Source organism: Equus asinus, chromosome X (assembly GCF_041296235.1).
Source record: "Equus asinus isolate D_3611 breed Donkey chromosome X, EquAss-T2T_v2, whole genome shotgun sequence".
In the NCBI taxonomy this organism is placed as follows: Eukaryota; Metazoa; Chordata; class Mammalia; order Perissodactyla; family Equidae; genus Equus; species Equus asinus.
The window spans coordinates 62,729,658-62,749,134 of NC_091820.1; the positions used below are offsets into that span (position 1 = coordinate 62,729,658).

General features: G+C 37.5%; 1 protein-coding gene across 15 annotated transcripts in view; it reads left to right on the forward strand.

The window, feature by feature from the left end:
• The window catches only part of GPR174 (G protein-coupled receptor 174), a 109,422-nt gene that overhangs the window by 76,049 nt on the left and 13,896 nt on the right, over window positions 1–19,477 (forward strand). For 4 of the 15 annotated variants that reach the window (XM_070503237.1, XM_070503234.1, XM_070503235.1 and 1 more), the window contains 2 exons: window positions 8,444–8,479; window positions 14,008–14,076. The exons of 5 other annotated variants lie outside the window; for them this stretch is intronic. In XM_070503237.1, coding sequence (XP_070359338.1) covers window positions 8,444–8,479; window positions 14,008–14,076 — 105 coding nt within the window. Of the gene's footprint in view, window positions 1–1,795; window positions 1,837–8,443; window positions 8,487–14,007; window positions 14,077–19,477 lie in introns of all 15 variants that reach the window. 6 more of the 15 variants (XM_044763735.2, XM_014866221.3, XM_070503238.1 and 3 more) reach the window with 4 other exon arrangements.

Consider the following 19,477-nt stretch of genomic DNA (forward strand, 5'->3'; position numbering starts at 1 on the left):
TGGGAAAATTAAGTTGCACCTCCCTTTCACCTGACAGATTTCCTTCAGCACATGGGAACATTATGCTTGGTTAAGCTTCAGCTTGAAATTCTTGTGAGGAACAGAATATTTATAAGGCTTGAGCTGAATAAATGAGAAAAATTATGAGTTTTATGGATTAGTAAAATCACTGCTTTTAGAAATGCCATATAGAATGACACAGCCACAGTAAAGACTATTATGGATTTGTACCTTAAATATTTGGAAGCTTTCTATAGAGCTTAGCATTTGGCTTGCTCAGTTTAGCAATTGATTTTACTCATTATTCTCTGTTTTATCTGTTGTGTCACTGCTACCTGTCTACAAGTTTTCAAGGAGGGAGGCCATGTCGCTCCTTTCTTATCTCCAGTGACATCTAGCATGGTGACTTGATTTACAACAAGGTATTGCTCATCTCATCATTTCATTCCTTTGTCCTAGATTGATAATTTAGCAAACTCTAACAGCAGGAAAGAGGTCAAAGAGGAAAAAGGAACATTTGTCCCATTTTGGTTATTTTCTTCCAGTCTTGCATCTCAGCAGAAACGGATGTCTGCATGTATGTGTTCTGTATGTGTGGGGGATGTAGGGAGAGAAATGGAGAAGAGGCAGGAATAGGTGTTGATTTTCCCTCACATAATCAAGAACACTGGTTTCCATGCCATTGCAGAAAAAAAAAATGCATGATGCTTGTTTCCAGTGATTTGTATACTAGTATTGATTTAGAAAATTGACAGCCCTAATAACATAAACAAAGCTTACATAAAAATTGTCTGACTATATGAGGGGAAGGGAAATATCCACACACATACTAGAGAATATGTAGTTGTGAGGAAGTGTGATGTGGATAAAGGAACACAAGTTTTTTGAATTAAAACTTAGGTTCTAGTCCTGGGTCTGCTATTAACTTGCTATGTAATTAAGGATGAATCCCTTATTTTCTCTAGCCCTCAGTTATCCTGTTTGTAAAGACTAAAGAATCAATAGAGACTAATAGATTATTAACATAGATTTAATGAAGATTAAAAAGTCTAGTATTTATTTAAAATGTTCAACCAGTTCTGCCAACAATTGAAAAATTATAAGGCTCATTAAATCATTATCTATGTTGACTTTGGGCTTATCAATGAAAACAGCTTACTGCCCCAGGTGCTCAATAAGTATGTGCTGACTGAACATTTTGAATTACTTACTCCATGTGTAGGCTACTGAGCAGGCTTCGGTGTATGATATGAGAGGTGAAACCTGTTTAAAACCTCTCCCCTACTCTCCTCCCATGGTACTGTGCTCCTTTTCGCTTGGGTTTTCAATGTTTCCCATGAATTATTTAAAAGAAAGCTGCTTGAAAGATGCTTACATTTTCTCTGTGAAGGTCCTGGATAATATTTTCTAGTTCTCTGTCATTAATGCATTAGCTTAAACTCACTTATCAAATCTCAGTGGTTTTGAGCTCAAAATTAGAGACACTGGCCCTAAGGAATGATTTGATGGGAAGCAGTCCATGATAAGAACAAGTCTGTGCCAACCAGGAAAGTCTGCCTAACAGTGTGGGTCTTGGGTTGGATATAATCCAGGCAGTTACGGTTGTGGTGTGAGGACTCTTGGTCAGACCTGAGGTGAGGAAGCACTGAATAGGAAGGACAGCATTTCTTCAATTATGCCCTAATTTTTATATGAAGTTGGGCCTATCTGCCAAATCAAACTTTCTACTATACTTAGACTGTCAGAACTCAAAGGAACCTTAGGGATAATCTAGTCTAACTCTTTCATTTTACAGATGAAAGACTGAGGCCCAGAGATAGAAGAGACTTTCCCAAGGTAACACCACTAATTAGTGATAAGACCAAGACTAGAAGCCAGGTATCCTATGTCTCTGACCAGTGCTCTTTCCCCTACACCCTGCTTGCTCTCAGCTTAAGCAGTCTGTCTTAGGAGTTGGAAAATCCAGCAAGTAAAACAGAATAGTTTTAGGGTATATGCTGTTCTAGAAGAAATTGATGAAGTGACCTCCAAACAAAAACCCACATTTTTATATCTTGCCTGACTCTTGTCCATGAAATATAATAAATTAAATGATTTTTATAAAAAAGCACCTGAGAATAGTCACCATTTCAATAGAATTTGCTTCTAGCCAGCTGGATTTGTCTAGTGGTGTTTATGATTAATTTGCGACCCTGCTCTGTCACTGAATTCTGTCCCTGTGGACTATGGCTCTAGTTTGTCCTCACATATATGCCTCACTCAGGTGGTACTTGGATTGTTCTGGTTCTGCTGTCACACACAAAAAAGCTACCGGTAGGGATCATAACGTTGTCAGTTTGTAACTTCCTATCTCAGCTTTCTTTCCTAGCCCCCATGACAGAGTGCTATGGATCCTGGGGCCTCTGGGAATGCCTTTTGGTTACTCATCCTTTCCTCCAGTCTGTTTCTTACACACTGTTACCTTCTTTTAAAGATAAAGGAATTTAGAAAGAACTTCAGTCTGTTTTATCCTCACCACTAACTTTTCTTTATCAGGTCCTTTCAAAGCATTTATTTAGATGTTCCTGTGTGCCTAGTATCCTATTTACCAAGTGTTAGAGGCAAAAATATAAGGTCAGATAACATGTATCGAGTATCTATTACGTGCCAAGCACTCTCTTACTGGCTTTTACTTGGCATACCTTATGTAATCTTAACAATATACCCCAGGCGTAGGCGTTGTTTATTACACTTATGTTATAAGAGGAAAAGAGTGAGGAGGAGAGAGAGAAGGGAAGAAAGTATTTCAATATTCCCCAACTGAAGCTGGCATTTGAACTCTTTGAAAGGATCCCTCTCCCCAAGGAGCTTGCAGCCTAGATGAGAAAATGTCGTTAAAAGGACTAGCTTGAAGCGGATTTGTTTAAGTGACAGCTATTGCATTGGTTGTCTGCCTTCTATCTTTTCTGCCCTATCCTCCCCTTTGTAGAATTCTCTGACAACGGTTATGATGTAATCTGGCTTCTCAGGTTATCCCACCATATTGCACTACCTAAGACTGTCCCCTTCTATGTTCCTTTACTTCCCCTCTTCTACCAAGTAAGATGTATCTCTCATTGTATTTCATCTCAACCACTTTCTAAGGTGAAAAATAGCTTATCTGATTGATTACGGTTAATATATTAATGTGAAAATCCTCCTTATAGTATTTTCATTTTATTAGGAGATTCTTGGGGACAAAGTGTCTTAAAGGATTGAATCTATAATGGGATATTTCAGGTAAGGTACCAAGCCTGGGTGAGAGATCATTGAGTAAAGTGGAGCAGAGAGGAGTGAAATGTGGTTTTTGATGCTCCTAAATCACCCCATGTAGGAAGCCATCTATGAGCATGGCAAGGGTACCTGTAAGGCAGTTTTCTGTAGAAATTAACCTATCACACCAGCTATGCTAACAGCCGGTGGCCAGCTGGGTCTCCCTCCATGTGTATCTACTAATCAATGAAACAGTTGGGAACATGAGAACCCAGAAAAGATCTCCCACTGAGAAAACCTCAGTTTCTACTTTCTAACTGTGTTGTGAGTTTGACTAGAAGCTGTAGGATTTTTCTAGGCTAGCTCATCATAGTTAAGAGCTCCTTGTGACCAGGGAGTGACTTGTGAACCCTTCCACTGATATTCCTACCTTCTCTCACCCTTTCAAAAGGCTGCCAAGTCAAGAAGAGATGTCAGATGGTAAACGTATTCCCATTAACTCTAGTTTGCTACCATGAAGGGCTGAGTGTAACTCTCTCTATAGTTTCTTTTGCCCATGGTAATCCACTTTGGGGGTCTCAGCATCTACCTGCTGAAACTTCCCAGTCCTCTGTCAGCATTTTCTTCATGCTGTACTTGAGCACTGATTGTCTACGTTCTTTCAAGCATAAATGAATTAAACCAGCCAGATTCCCCATGGCTTCCTCGGGAGACCCTATAGCTCTGAGTAAGAAATTCTACCAGCACTGGAGAAGTCAGGAGGTACTCAAAATGGTTTTGACATCATCTCTAAAAGAGTGCTCTTTCACTCTGTGGAACCTGGGCTGGTTCTGAGAGCCCTCACTAGCCACCTGTCCCACATTTGCTGGTCCACTTGATAGACTACCAAGTAATGGCCAGGTTCTACCAGTCAATGAATGTAATCTTATAGAATACACAAGGCTGCTGTTTCTGGAGTACTTGGTAGAACGTGATCTTCTTTTTCATAGTGCCATGTTGAGTCATATTGGAGCCTGAGACAAAAGGAAAAATCAATCATACTGATTCTGTCTTTATTTACTATTTTGATATTATGTTCACCATGGATTTGCATTCATTTTGATCTTTTAAAAATATTGCACTAAAATATTACGTACCTTGATTACTGAGCTCTTTGGCAATCCCTGAAATTTTGTGTCCAAGGAGAGTCCCTCACTCACCACACCCTAATCCTGGCCCTGTTTTTTTTATGGACTGTTTAATCTGCTTAGGCTTCAGAAGGGGAAACCAGGTTACCCAGTCTTTATTCCCACTTTGAAAGTAAGTCTATGTACAAATTACACAAATCCTTTCAATTCTAGACTTTAAGGAGATATCTATATCACTCAGAACTCAGCACATATTGGCCACTCTAGTCATATAGTAGAAAGTAACATGTGTGTGTTGAGGAAGGGGATGATGTTTGCTGAGAAGGAAGATTACAGTAGTTGTAAGTGAATCACATGAATATTAGGCAAGTGTCTACTCACTGATTGGTAAGCTTAAAAGTCAGCGAGTCTTTGGTTAAGAACATATTTGGAATACGCCGATTTCGGAGGTAAGGGGAGTGTTTGTTATGTTTGATTTTGGCTCCTTTGTCTGGGTGCCTATTCTTAGAAGAAGTGGATTACCAAAGCACCAGCCTAGATATCTAACCATTGTAAGAGGACATGTCTAATACTTAAGCTCAGTTTAAAAAATCATGAGCAAAATGACTACACAGATCACTTAAACATGGATAAAAAAATACCCTAAACATGGTTGCATTCAATTATATCACAAACTCGGAGGTCAGGGTTTTAACAACTAGTACAACTCCTTATAATGCACATACCCTTGTATGTGAATATGTGTTTGTTTAACTTAAGTATTTAATGTATCAGTTTATGGATATCTGGAAGCCAAATTGAAGCCACTTCATCTTTTCTTTCTAGTTGCACTTTCTCATAAAAGGGGAAAGAGCCCCTGTTTAAGACCACTTGATATTTTTTTCCCTGATGTAATCAGGATGAGTATAGTTGGAGAGCTCAATGAGACAGGGAGAAAAGAATCAGGTAACTGTCCAAAACATATTATGTTTGTAATACTCGTGAATTAGTGACTAATAATAGGTGGTGGTAATAACATACTTCTATTGTCAAAAGTAATTATCCATTGGCTCAAGTAAAGTACTATACCTCCGTTGGAGGAATTAAAAAATAGAAGTGCTGGTTGAGTCTGAATCCCTATTGTGATATGAAATTCAAATTAACTGGGAAAAATTTTAATGCATTTTCATTTATTAATAGCCATGAAAGTCCCTAATCAAGATACAACCTCAGGCTTTAAAGAGAGAAAGAGTACTCAACCACTAGTATTAGCAAACAAACAGAAAAGCAAAACAAAACAAATACTAATGAAACAACTTTTTTATTAATAGGCATATAAAGATATCTATGTAATTTGTTTAAATAATTTCCTCCTGGAGACATTAGCCAGCATTCAGTCTTTGTCCACAGCATTTATGTATGCACACAGTTATTTTATACTGTTTAAAATGCTAACAATTTGTTCATTTTATTTGTTATATTTATATAGCGCTTGCTATAGAAACTCAGAAACGTTAACTCATTAAATACTCATAGAGATAGGTAGGCACTGTTACCATCTCATTTTACAAATGAAGCAATTGAGACACAGAAATGTTTAAGTAACTTGCCCAAAGTCCCACAGCTAGTCAGTGGCAGAGCTGGAATTTGAATCCAGGAAGACTGGTTCCAGAGTCCATGCTCTTGCCCACTACAAATAATGCCTCATTATTTATAAAAAATTGCATATTATGCAATAATTAAATGTGCATGCACATGAAAACATATATATGGCATGGAATATCAGGGTATTTAAAACCCAGATGAAAAATGACTAAATATTAGAGCTAGAAGAGCCCTTAAAAGTTCTTTGGTTTAACCAACACATTTCAAAGAAGAAATGGATCTCAGAGAAATCGACTTGCCCAAGATCACACAGGAAGAGGTGTAACAAGAACTCAAGACTTCCCACTTGCAATCTAATATTATTTTCATTACACCAAGTTGCCTTTGCTATGACTAATTTAAATAAATACATCACAATTTATATTTTCGAATAAATGTTACTTTCAAATGGTCACTTTGAAAAGCTATATACTTACCCTACTGATGCTTCATTTCACCAAATATTCTCATAACTTGTTCTTTGAAATTATCTTTGATACTGGTTTGAGCTAATCGATAAAAATGAGTCTTAACACAGTATGGTCATACCTTATCATACCTTGCTTTTGACCAAAAATGGCATTTTTAAATTGAAACTTAACTTCATCTTTCAGACTTGGTTCTGAAGAATGGCTTTTGAATATTTCCCAAAATTCAACTACCCTTAAAAGACAAGGATTTATCACCACGGGAATTATTCTAAAGTATGTAATGTAGAAACTCTAAAGGAGAATTCCAAAATTTTCCTGAACAGTAGGAGTATAATTGAGATAATCATGTAGCCTTTCAAAGTGACAGCTTAGGAAAGGCAAACTCATTTGGATGCTTGCTTTCTGATAAGTTCAATTTTTTATATTTTAAAATTTTTGTTTTTTGCGAGGAAAATTGGCCTTAACATCAGTTGCCAATCTTCCTTTTTGCTGAGGAAGATTGTTGCTGAGCTAACATCTGTGCCAATCTGCCTCTATTTTATGTGGGATGCCACCAGAGCGTGGCTTGACTAACAGTGCTACCTCTGTACCTGGGATCTGAACCTGTGAACCCTAGGCCACTGAAGCGGAGAGCATGAACTTAACCACTAAGCCACTGGGCCAGCCCCAAGTTTATTTTTTAAAAATTATCACTGTGGGGAATCCCATGTTCTAAAAGTTTCAACTCATTGATGGAGTCTAGAAAGGTAGTGTGTGTGTGTGTGTGTGTGTGTGTGTGTGTGTTGTGTTGTATTTCTTGGGTAACTTTTCCCAGATGTAGTGGTTCCAAATGGAGAGTACCATTCATCCTCCTAGGCAAAGAAGATTTCTTGGGGATGAATACCTTGGTATGGTATGTAGGATACGTTGATGGCATAGTCGGAAAGGTTGTGAGAATAATAAGAAAGTCAGATAGACAGAGATAGAACTAAGGTAAAAATAAGGTAGATCAGAATAATGTTGCAGGGAAGGTCAGATGAACCCTGTAGCGCTCTAAATAGCAGGTAGAGAATGGAAGCCAGGACGAAGGGGGAGGAACGGGATTAAAGAAGACTTTAAAGTTGAAACTTTGAGTTATCAGTGATGTTCCCAATAGTGAGAATAGTGAGAATAGAAATAGTGAGAAAAGAAGGGTCTCGGTTTTAGATAAATTTATTCTTAGGATTGTTATCCATTTGTTTTAAACTTCCTCTTATCTTGTCTATGAAGCCTTGTCTAAATGACTGATGAATGGATGGATGGATAGGTAGATAAATAGATAGATAGATAAAGAGGCCAAATACATAACAAATGATGGAAGTACATAACCATTTGATGGTCATTTTAAAATAAAAATAACCAGACTTCACATAGTTGCAGTTACTCTGCCACTGAATTACTCATTCGCTGAAACCAGCAATTGGCCCTCCAAACTGTCAGAGTTATTTCTCCAAACTCTTTGTACCTGACATATACTTAAGTTGGTAAGTACGGGGCATCATCTGAATTCAAGTCATTTGCCATCTCTTAGAGCTAAACCTCATTGCTCTAATGCTTGTTAAAATGTTACAAAGTAAACAGGTGGAAAATGCAATGAATTCAATCTAAACAAAATCTCAAGAAGTGGCCAGTTGTTTAGTTTTCATTCTAGTGAAATAGTCATCAAAAACCAACCAAATATTGCAAATAATGCCATTCACTGAAAAAAAAAAGCCTTTTAATTTATTGTTTCTAGTTTTGATTTAGAAATGCCTTCTCCCTTTAGCCTTTCACAAGATGTATTTAAGTGAAAGGAATTAGAAATAAATAAATAGCAAGCTTATGCTTAAATGACTTCTAAATTCGCCCTAGGCCAGATTAATTCCCTAGGCCTACAGGTGTCCAGAAGTACAGTTTTACTTGGAGTAGGTAATGACATAGAGTGGTAAGCAATTGGCTTGTGTCAGAAATAAAAGTGAGCAAACCAGCAGGTTAATTTAATAAGAAAAAAATATTATCTTTTCTTAATTGCAGATTTTGGAGACCAGTGCCTGTCCAACACACTTTCTGGTACTGAGTGAGTCCCCTGGCTATGGTGGGGAGGGACTTGTCATTTCCTGCCATAAGAACGCAGCAGGCTGTGGTAGAGAAAGTAAAAATAGCACCACATTGCCACAGACAAGTGAGCTCTACTCCATTTTGGGAGGGGTGTGTGTGTGTGTGTGGTAGGGAGGTGATACTTTTTAAATTTGACTTGCTTTTATTTGTACTTCCTTTGATTGTAAGACAATGTGGCTGCTTAAATTTCTGTTCTCAAAAGTTGAGATTTTTTTTTTAAAAAGCCAGTCAGGGTGTTTAGAGTTGTGTACTCTGCCTTAGCTTATAGCTTGCAGATAAAGACGGTAAATTTGTATTTGGATGATTTTTTAAATGTTAAATGGACATGGAGCTTGTGGGGGCCACTGGTGCTGTGAAGGAGGTGTTTTCTTTTTGATCGTTTTTGAAGTTTCTTCAATTTGATTCCCAAACACTTAAGTTAATATACTGTAATTATTTTGGAGAAACCATGGAGAAAATCCTAGTCAGTTCAATAGGGTGGCATTTAGAACACTTAGTTTATGCTTTGGCAGATGACCAATAAGGAAGAGCAAATTTTCCTGTTGTGAGAAAAAAGACAATTCTTTAAAGAGAAAAAACCAGACATAGTTGTCAGTAAATAAAAAAGGAAAGTTTTTTAAAAGTGGCTTTTGTAATCTCCAAATGCTTTACAGTGCCCAATATCAATGATTAAAACAATAGCTCTAAATTATTAAATTTGCTTTCAGATTTTATAACTTGATGAGCCTTTAAATAACATACTGAAACAATTATACAGAGCTAGATAGTTGAAAAAACGGTTTTACAAACATGCAGGGACATTTGTATTATCCATTTAACAGACATTTCCGAAGGGTCTGCTAATGGACATTTATTTAGCACAGGTCTATTCTAATTGTTCTGAGAGATACACAGATGATCAGGACAGAGTCCCCACTCAGAAAGAGCTTACAATCTAGCGATTATGAAGATAACTAATTATACCATCCGATAGGATGAAACACATCAGGCTATAATAGAGGTACAAGCAATATGCTGTGTGAAGTCAAAGGAAGGAGAGCTAATTCCAATTTAAGTGAACCAAGGAAGTGTTGGAGGAGGAAATGAGATTATCAAAACTCTCCTTTCTATCATGAATTTTCCTTTCAATGTTAGAAGGTAGGGATGAAGGACTGGACTATAAAGACATTCAGGCTAAATTAAAAGACAGAGACATCAAGGTACATGATGTATTCAAGGACAGCCTGGCATGGTGGAAACCTAGGGCATTTGTAAGAATTTAAGTGATTAGTCTAAAAAGAGAAAATAGAAGTTTGTCAGATTATTAGGCCATCACAGTGTGGACACTTAAAGGATTTTGTACAAGTGATATGCTTCAACCTGTGTCTGGTAAAGATAGCTGAAGAAATATGTCAGTCTAAAACAAAAAAGTTATGCTGTTTAACATAATAAAAAGGAAGTAAGGCTATTCCTCATGTCAAAATGTTGTAAACAGAGATAAAATATGATTGCCTGTTCCTCCTTCTGAAACATTGGTGGAAAAGTACAAACAGTGCTGGAAAGGTACAAAAAGTTTGCATTTGCCAGTGGGGATTCCTTATTTGCTCGCCTATTCATTTTAGGTAAAAGATGCCACTTTCTCCCTTGAATCAACCCAGAATAGAAGTTCATAGTCCTTCTGTAAGGACCTCTGTCAAAGATTTTGGAATAAGGGATTTTCTGAGCTTCTTAGATACTTGTCAACTCATGTTACATACTGCAAGAAAAGAGTGGGTACTGTATTTCTGCTTTTAAAGCCAAAAAACAAGATCATACAACACTAGCCTGTCCAGTCCTCCTTCATTATATCCCAATCTTGTATTACTTTTCACTTCAGTGAAATAAGTAGTCATCAAAAATGAACCAAATATTGCAAATAATTCCACTCACTCAAAAATCACTTTATTTAGTAATAGAGTGTTATGCAGTGAACACAACTATGGAAAATTCCAGTCAAATATTGCCCATTCACTACTCTTCAAGGACTGACATGATCCCAGGCTTGACTTGGGGTGGGTTCTGTGATCCTTTAGGACACTTCAGCCCTGTCCTAAAGAAGAGTAAAATTTCTGAGTTTTTGTGAATCTAGTACCTAAAAGATTGATGTGGAAAGAAGAGAGGGTGTCATATGAAAGGGTCTCATCTGATTCAATTTTCCTTTCAATCAATATATATGATGCCATCTCAGACAAACGTGACAACAGTTCTGATGAGGATCCATGATATAATTTGATGTTTGATGTTTTATACCTGGGACGTCCTTATTCCAGACTTGCGCTAGAGTGACCTTCAAGTGAATATGTCATTACCTGTGTTCTTGGATCATGGGTGCAGTAGAGTTGGCACAAGGTCTTTGAGGTTAGTCTAAGACTCTCCGTATCTCACCCCTGTAGCCCTCCTTTTCGAAATAGATCCAGGGCAGCAGATACCTACCCCTCCAGCACTTTACAATTATAAATCTTTTCTCAAATGTGTTGGCTTACAAAGGAAGAAGAGTCTGAGAAGGAGATGTATTAGCAATGATGCTTCTACCTAAGCCAGAGGGCATGTACATATCACAGCGTTCCCATCACTGGTGGAAGACTAGTCAAGGAATTCAGTCATCTTCTTTTTCAATGACACTTCCGCGTCGGTAACTTGAAAGATGCCTTTAGGAGCCAAGAGTTTCCAGAAGACTCAGTTTTCTTCTACTATCGGGGGAGGGGGTGTGCTGCTGGATGGAGAAGTGTAGGAACACAATAATGGTTCCTGGTGTGTGGTCACTCCTTGAACAGTGACTCAAGGAGTTTGGAGGCTTATTTTTTGAAGTGAGAGACAAGGTAAACTCTTTTAGCGTCTTGCCTAATTTATAAGATCCACTTTCCAAGCATAGAACACATGGTAGAAGATTAAGAAGTAACCAACCAGAATCTTGTTCAGTTGGAGTACCACAGGAGACATGCTACAAAGAGCAAGAAAATCAGACAGGTCCAACAAAGACAAAACTGCCACGACAAGAGACTTGCATTCAATCATTTGAGATAACAGTGTTCAGTGTCTTATACCCCTCTTCCATGCCTCCCTCAAAGCCTGATCTAAGGACAGGATCTATTATCTGTCATTTAAAATCCAGGAATGAGATCCCTGGATCCATTCTAAAATCCAAGAATGAAGTCTAATATTTTAGATTAATTGCCTTGCTCTTGGGATATCAAATGTTCCATGTGCATATTTTAGAGTAATTACTGAGAGCTTCACGGGTAGTTTCTAGGGTAGTTACTGAGGGCTAAACAATTCCTTTTATGTCATTTGCATTTTTAGTATTTAAAACCTTAAATTTTAAATCATTTTCCATCAGGATTCTTTATGCAGTTTCTGAAGATCCCAGTGTCTGCTGAGAGGATTCCATATTACCCTTTTGTTCCTTAAAATAAAATGTGATAGGTTTTGGATAATATAGTGTGGAGAAAATGGCCCAAAAATATAAGTAAAACACAAGAAATTTTTTTGGGAAAAACTAAGCACCAAGAGCAGAAAAAGCTGATACACTAACTGAGCTGAAAGGCAAAGGATGCAAAAGCTCTGGGACCAATTACACATGATCCAGAAATTCTGAGTTTATGTGAGGCATTGACAATCCCCAGGAAAAGTTGCCAAGTTTAAGTTCCTAGACTCCATCTTTAAAGGTGGGAGTCTGGCATTCCAAGCCTAAACTATCTCTATAGGGCAAGAGTCTTATCCTTAAGAAAAAGGAGTTTGGGCCCCAGCCAACAAGTGGGAAGGTATTTTTCCTTTTTTTTTCCTTAATGGAGGGCTTTTTGGCAACCCTTGAAATTACACCACATTAGGTAGCCACCTACACCCAAAATCAAGGCCAACCGTGGGGTAAGGCCCTGAAGACTGGTTTAATTTTCCACTACACCCTTGCTCTTTCTACCAGACCCTATAAGGTTGGTTTACTCCTCCAGTTTAGCAGCCTATTAATCCTGTGAAGCAGTGGGTAGGGCATACTCTCAAAGAGAAAATTGCAAGAAAGTGCCTGCAAAAAAGTGAAAAGGGCCAGAAGGACCTGATTATCTTGGACTCTGGTTTATTTTATGTAAGCTTGGAAGCTCAAAACTTTCCTTAAAAAAATCTCCTTTCTTGTCCAAATCCTCATGTCTGGTCTGAGACACAAGGTGAACATTCAGAAAAGCCAAGGAAAATCCCCACAGCTATGTCAGAGCTGAGAAGAGGAAATACATACAGCCTTCCCACCGTAACATAACTTGTGATCTTCTCATCACTTCTACAGAGTGAAAATATTTGAAATTTAACATGTAAAATGGTGGCTTGTATTTTAAATAGAGAGTTGGGATACACACATCCAGAGTAGTAAAAAAACAGGAGACACTGATAGCCAGATATTTGGCCACGTGTAATTCTAAACTGTCTTTTCAGTATTTTATAGTACCTATCAAAAGTTATTTACTACTTTCTCTAGTAATTTAAACATGTATAAATAAATATTTGAGATCCACTATGAATCACAAATTAAACAGTCAAAAAATGGAGATATATTCAAACTGAATATGTCTTCATATTTACAAAACAATGTAGCATATATGAGACATAAAAGGATCTTCCCATTGTATTAAACTCTGGTGTAGATATCCAATAAACTTGGTCGAATCTAATTGAGTTCTTACTACATGCAACGTAGCTGGGCACTTTAGGGGTGGAGGATTATAAAGGCCAATAAAACACAGACTTTGCTGGTAAGGAGCTCAACATTTTGTGGAATGGATAAGAAGGAAGCATATTTCTAATACATATAAAGTGCTATGGGAGTTCACAGGTAGGTATGATCACAACCAGGCAGAGGATAGTGAAAGCCTGTATGAAGAAGGTAGCATTTTTTAATAGTTTCCTTGGAGGACAGGCAGGATCTCAAAAGGTAAAAATGGGAGAGAGCATTTTAAACAGAGGGAAAATCAAGAACAAAGGCAATGGAGATAGGAAAGCACAGTAAATACCTGCAAGAACCTCGTTTGGCTATGGAGCTTAACAAAATGTTGGAATTGATATTGATAATGCCTTTTATCACTCAAGGAAGGCTCTCAGATTTGCAGGCTCTCAGATTTGGTTCTCTGGACAGCTTGCTAAAATGTAAATACCTTGACACCATCCTTTGGCAATTGAGATTCAGTCAATCTGGGAATATTCATTTTTAACATGCACTCCTGTTAGCCCAGGGACAACATTTTGTGAGACCCTGCTTTATAAAAAGGGAAAGAATAAAAATAGACACATATCAATCATGTGGATAAAAGCAAGACCCTGAGAGGTGGGAGCTGTATAAGAAAAAACTGACTAACATTTTTTAATGGATTGAAGGGTGAGGAAGTAATAGCGGCTCAAGTACTTGTTGATTATCAGTACAGCTTTCAATAACCTCTGAAGTCACTCATCCCCAATACCAATTGGTGTGCTCTGTTCTCCAGGATATGAAATTATTGCAAACTAGGATATATGAGAAAAGGCAACATGACTGGACATTATTCACTAGTGAGGTGGGTTCGAGTGATGACCTTTTTGCTGTTTCCAAGTAATTAAAAGAGTACTACTCAGAGCAGAAGAACAAGATGCACTATCTGCTGAAGAGGAAATGGGCTTCAGATCTCAGCAGAGACATTTAGACTCAGCTAAGTGAAAGAACTTCCTGGCAAAATGGCAATGCTCACAATAACTGTGTTATCCACACATAAGTATTTCCTCCCTTCATGGACTTGGCCTATGGGGGAATCATAGAAGGTGTCAAAGATAAGGGGGCTTGACTGGATGTGATGCTATCCAGGCAGAACACTCTCTTTAAAATAAAAATTCTGATGGAATATATAGTACGGAAAGAACTGGTGAGTTCCCTTGGGGAATTAGCCAGGCAAAGACTTACCTTAATCTTTGCTGTCTGCATTATAGTCAGCTCTTCACTTAGATGCAGTTGCTGGATTGGTTTCCTGGAAAGATTGTAAGCTATTTCACTTTGAAGATTTTCAAAAGTGAAAAAGAAGCCCCGACATTTGCTATGTGTGCTGATCAGAATCAGAAAGAAATAGTTCTGCTCTCTTCTATTCAATATTTGTGGTTACTCATATATTGTAATGGTACCATTGCCTCTCACACACGTACACAACTTGTTCAGCCCCACATAATTTGCAGTCCCTTGCAGCACTAGGTCTGCTTTTTCTTGGCTTACTAAAGCACATATGTAACCAGAACTCTAAAGTGAAGTTGGCTTTTGAGCAGTTGGTTGCCGGGCAAGGCTCCACACTCCGAAATATAGTCTCAACTTTCCACTAATATGTCTCAAAGACCACGATTAAAAATTAGGTCATTTGGTGATCTGGTATTTTTAATAATTCACTTTCCTTTGTTAAAATACAGAAACACATTTCTAACATCTAACGTCTTCATAGATAATAAAAACTTGCTCAGAGGAAGTCTTAGTAAAATGACATGGAAAGCTACCTCTGGTATTCATTTGAACCAGGTTTTCCATGGATAAACAACCAAAGATATAATATTGCTGGAAAATACTCTTGAACCCATATCATGAGTAAAATTTAGTGAGGCTTCAGTTTCAGATAAACATAAATAAAGACAAATAAACATTAATAAATAAAGATAATAAAATAAACATATATAAATATAATAAAACAAACACAATAAATTAAACATAAATAAAGATAATAACTTCCCATGAGATCTTCATATGGAATTGTTTCTAACCTCTAGATTTCTGGAAATCAGGCTAAATTCAGACTATCAGTTTCGTTTTTTCTCTTCTTTTTTCCTCTTCCCAAAAAAGTAAGAAAAATTAAGGAAGAATAGGCTCCTGAAGCAAGAAAAAATTTGCTAAAGGAGGCCGGCATTTTCCTTGGAGTAAATATCACATTCAAAATTGGAGACTGTTCCAGTGTCTGTTACAATATGGATTTTTTTCCTGAGAAAGGAAAATCTCAAAAAATAGTGGCATGCTCTGAAAAAAATGCTTCCTTCATCTTTTGCCTCCATCACTCTTAAATCAAGGAGTATTTATATTTATTACAGCACAGCTGACTAGGGGTTTTTCTATGTTTGAAAGCCTTTTCAATCATCCCAGGCAACTTTTCCTGCTAGAAAATAACATTATCTAAACAAAGGGAAAGTATCAGCTCTCCCAGGAGGAAGCCAGAGAAATCTTAAGGGAGCTGCTCTATTCAGAAGCATTTCAAGGTTACAGGCTGGGATATACAGATGCAAATGCAGTAATATGTGGCCACTGAGGGAATGAGCCACAGGAAAAGTACACACTTCAGGAGGGTAGTATTGACCTTAAGTTCATTTCACTTAAGCAAATATGTCCTTAATATTTTAATTGATTCCCCTCATTTGTGCTTATAGAGCACACTGTACATTGCCTATGACCACATATATTGTGGCAATTATTCTCCCTCACTAGACCATGGCCCAAGAAGACAGTAATCATGTGCCTTTTTCCATAGTCTATATCCCCAGTACTAAGCATGGTGCCTGGCAAATGGTAGTTGGTAAATAAATATTTGCTGAATAAATACTAGATGAACCCACACATTCCAAACATGGTTCTAGGTGCCCCAGGGGATATAGAGGTGTATGAGACCCAGGCCTTGACTTCAAGGAATTTCTGGCCTAGCCGTGGTGGGGTGGGGTAAGCAGGGGAGCAGGGGCGTAAATAAGACACAGACACAAATTACTAACCAAAAGCAGAGGAAGTTAGGTGTTTTAAGAGAGGTATAAATGGAGTTTTAAAAAAGGAGCTATCATAACAGTGTTGAGTTAACCACAAAAGTTTTCATGAAGAACAGGAAATTTGAGAAAGGCCTTTACAAATAGGTAGGACTGATATACAAAGAGAAGATACTCCAGGCTGAGGTAGCAGAATAGCAAACACTGTTTATGAAAAAACAAAAAAGCTCAGTTTGAACAGCAAGGAGCTGAGTTTTGCAAGAGTGCTGGGCATGTTTGGGGAGTAGTGGGAAAAAAAGCTCTAAAGGTAGATGCACTGTATTTAAGGAAGCCACTGACTGCCAGACTATGTACTTTGTGACTTGTTGGGCAATAGGGAGCCATTAATGCTTTTTAAAGACCTCATCCTAGAAAAAAGAAAATACCTGACAACATTATGTAGAATGGAGTAGGAAAAGATAAGGGATAGGGAGACAGATTAAGTAATAAGGGCCTGAACTAGGGTAGAAACAATGCAAATTTTAAAAGTGAGATGATTATCAGAAATAATGCAGTTGCAGCAAATAGTAATAATATCAGTTATAATAACTGTTTATCGAGCACTTATTATGTACCAGACACTATGCTAAATGGATTACATACAGCAGCTCAATTAGTTCTCACACTGACTCTATAAGTTAGGTACCACGATTATTCTCATTTTACTAGTGAGAAAATTAAGGATCAGAGAGGTTTAGTGATATATCCAAAGTCACACAGCCATTAATTGAAAGAGAAAGAATTTAAACCCAGGTCATTCTGATTCCTAAACATACATTAGTTCCCCCATAGTATGCTATCTCTCCCTTAGGCACTTGTTTGTATGTGGACAATAAGGGGCAAAGAGTCAAAGTCTCCAAAACTTTGAGACAACGTGGGAAAATATTGGTGAACTTAATAGTGAATAAGGAAGTCTGGAGCAGAATCTGTTTTGAGGTCTTAAGAGATGATTTTTGTTTGAGATGTTGATTTTTACAGTCAAATAATTTATTTTTAATTATTTTATTGAGATCATATTGGCGTATGACATTGTGTAAATTTCAGGTGTACATCACTATATTTCAGTTTCCGTATAGACTGCATCGTGTTCACTACCAACAGTACAGGTTTTATCCATCACCATACATATGTTACCGTAATTATTTCATTCAACAAATACTGAGCACTTACTTTGTGTCTTGTACAGCCCTTGGTTCGAGTATACAACAAGTAAACAAAATACACAAGAATCCTTGTCCTCATGGACTTTACAGTCTAGTAGAGAAGATATATAAAAACAAAATAAATACCTAAAAAACATAAAGTATATTAGTTATGATTGATAGTGGATAAAATAAATACTGAAGGGAGATGGAGAGTATAGGAGGAGAGCTACAGTTTTAAATAGGAAGATCAGGGAAAGCCTCATGAAAAGGTGACATTTCGGTAAAGATCTGGAGGAAGTAAGGAAGTGAAACAAGTAAATAACTGGGCTAAAGCATTCTAGGCACAGGTAACTGCCAATTCAAAGGCTTTGATGCAGGAGCGGACGTGGTTTGTTCACTTAACAGTAAGAATGGCAAAGTGGCTCGAGCAGAATGCAAGGGGAGAGTCTTAGGAGGTAAGCTCAGAAGTAACTGGAGGCCAGATCACACAGCATGATGTAAGCCATTGCAAGGACTTTGATTTTACCTCTGAGATGAAGAGTCATTAGGAGATTTTTATCAGAGATAACATGATTTGACAAGATGTGACATATTTTAATAAAATATAAAAGATGATTTCAGTTTCATATGCCACATTTTGAGGTGATGATGAATCATTCAAGAGAAGTAGTCTTATATATAGTTGGAAAGAGAGCTACAGCTCAGATGAGATACAGATTTAAGAGTCATTGGCTGTGACAGGAGAGGTGAAGGTTCAGTAGAGGTTGATTGGATGTATATTTCTAAAATTCTTTCTAATCAGTGACATTAGCAGGCGATGACTTTTATATAAATAGTTAAAAGGAAGTGGAAAACCCAGGGCTTTTGACTTTTTTATCTGCCACCTAATTTTGCCTGTCACCTAACCAAAATCACTATCTGTGAAAATATTTCAAAGAAGTATTTCAGTTTGGGAGCTGAACAAGCTCTAATGTTAACCACTCTTTCAATATTGATGTTATTATTTACAGTTGTGCTTCCCTATCTTTATAACACCATCTCTCTACTTCTTCCTTCTCTGAGAAATCTCAAGTATTTAGCCTCTTCAATCTGAATCCATAGTTCATATCATTCATCAGGCCTTTTAATTAAAGTGAGCACCATATCTCTTAACAAAACATACTATTTTACTTACCAGGCAATTGAGGCAAAATAATAACAATAAAAATTCCTTCAGGGGCTAAATCAAGCACTCTTCAAACCACATGGATTTGATAATCCACATGGATTTGATATTCTAAAGCAGTGTGTTTCATAATTTCTATTTCAATTTTGTTCTTTCCACATATCTTTAAAGTCAGTTAAGTCCTCCTGGATTTCAGCAGCCTTGAGGCAACTATCCAGGTCCCTAAGCTAAAATTTGTTTACCTCAGAACAAAGGTCATCGACTCAGCTGAGGCAACTTTCTGGGGATTTTGATTCTCTGTACTGGTGCTATGGTCTGTTTCTTGGATAACTGAGAGGTGACTAAATGACCCATGTAAATAGAAGTATTTAAAGAGAGGCAGGTTGCCCACTTATTTTCAGACATCTGGAAAGTATTTGGATCAAATCGGTGGCCCCTAAATGATGGTTCAAGGACAAATGCTGGGTTGGCTGTATCTGAATCATATGGGGAGCTTTTAGAAAAACAAATTTCAAATTTGGGCCCTACATGCTGAATCAGAATCTCTGGAGGAGATACTGGGAAAGCTATGGAAAGCTGTGTTTTTTAAAAAAAATCTTCTCCAGATGACTCTGACAATCCACAAGGGCTGTGAAGCAAAGATCTAAATCAGAGCATCTCAAATGTTAATATGCATAAGAATAACCTATTGTTCTTGTTAAACTGCAGATGTGATTCAGCAGGTCCCAGGTGGGACATGAGATTCTTCTGCATTTCTAACAAGCTCTCAAGTAATGCTGGTTCAGAGATGGCATTTTGAATAGCAAGGGGCTAGATTACCTCTCAGGTTCCTTCTAGCTATATGTTCCTGATTCTCAA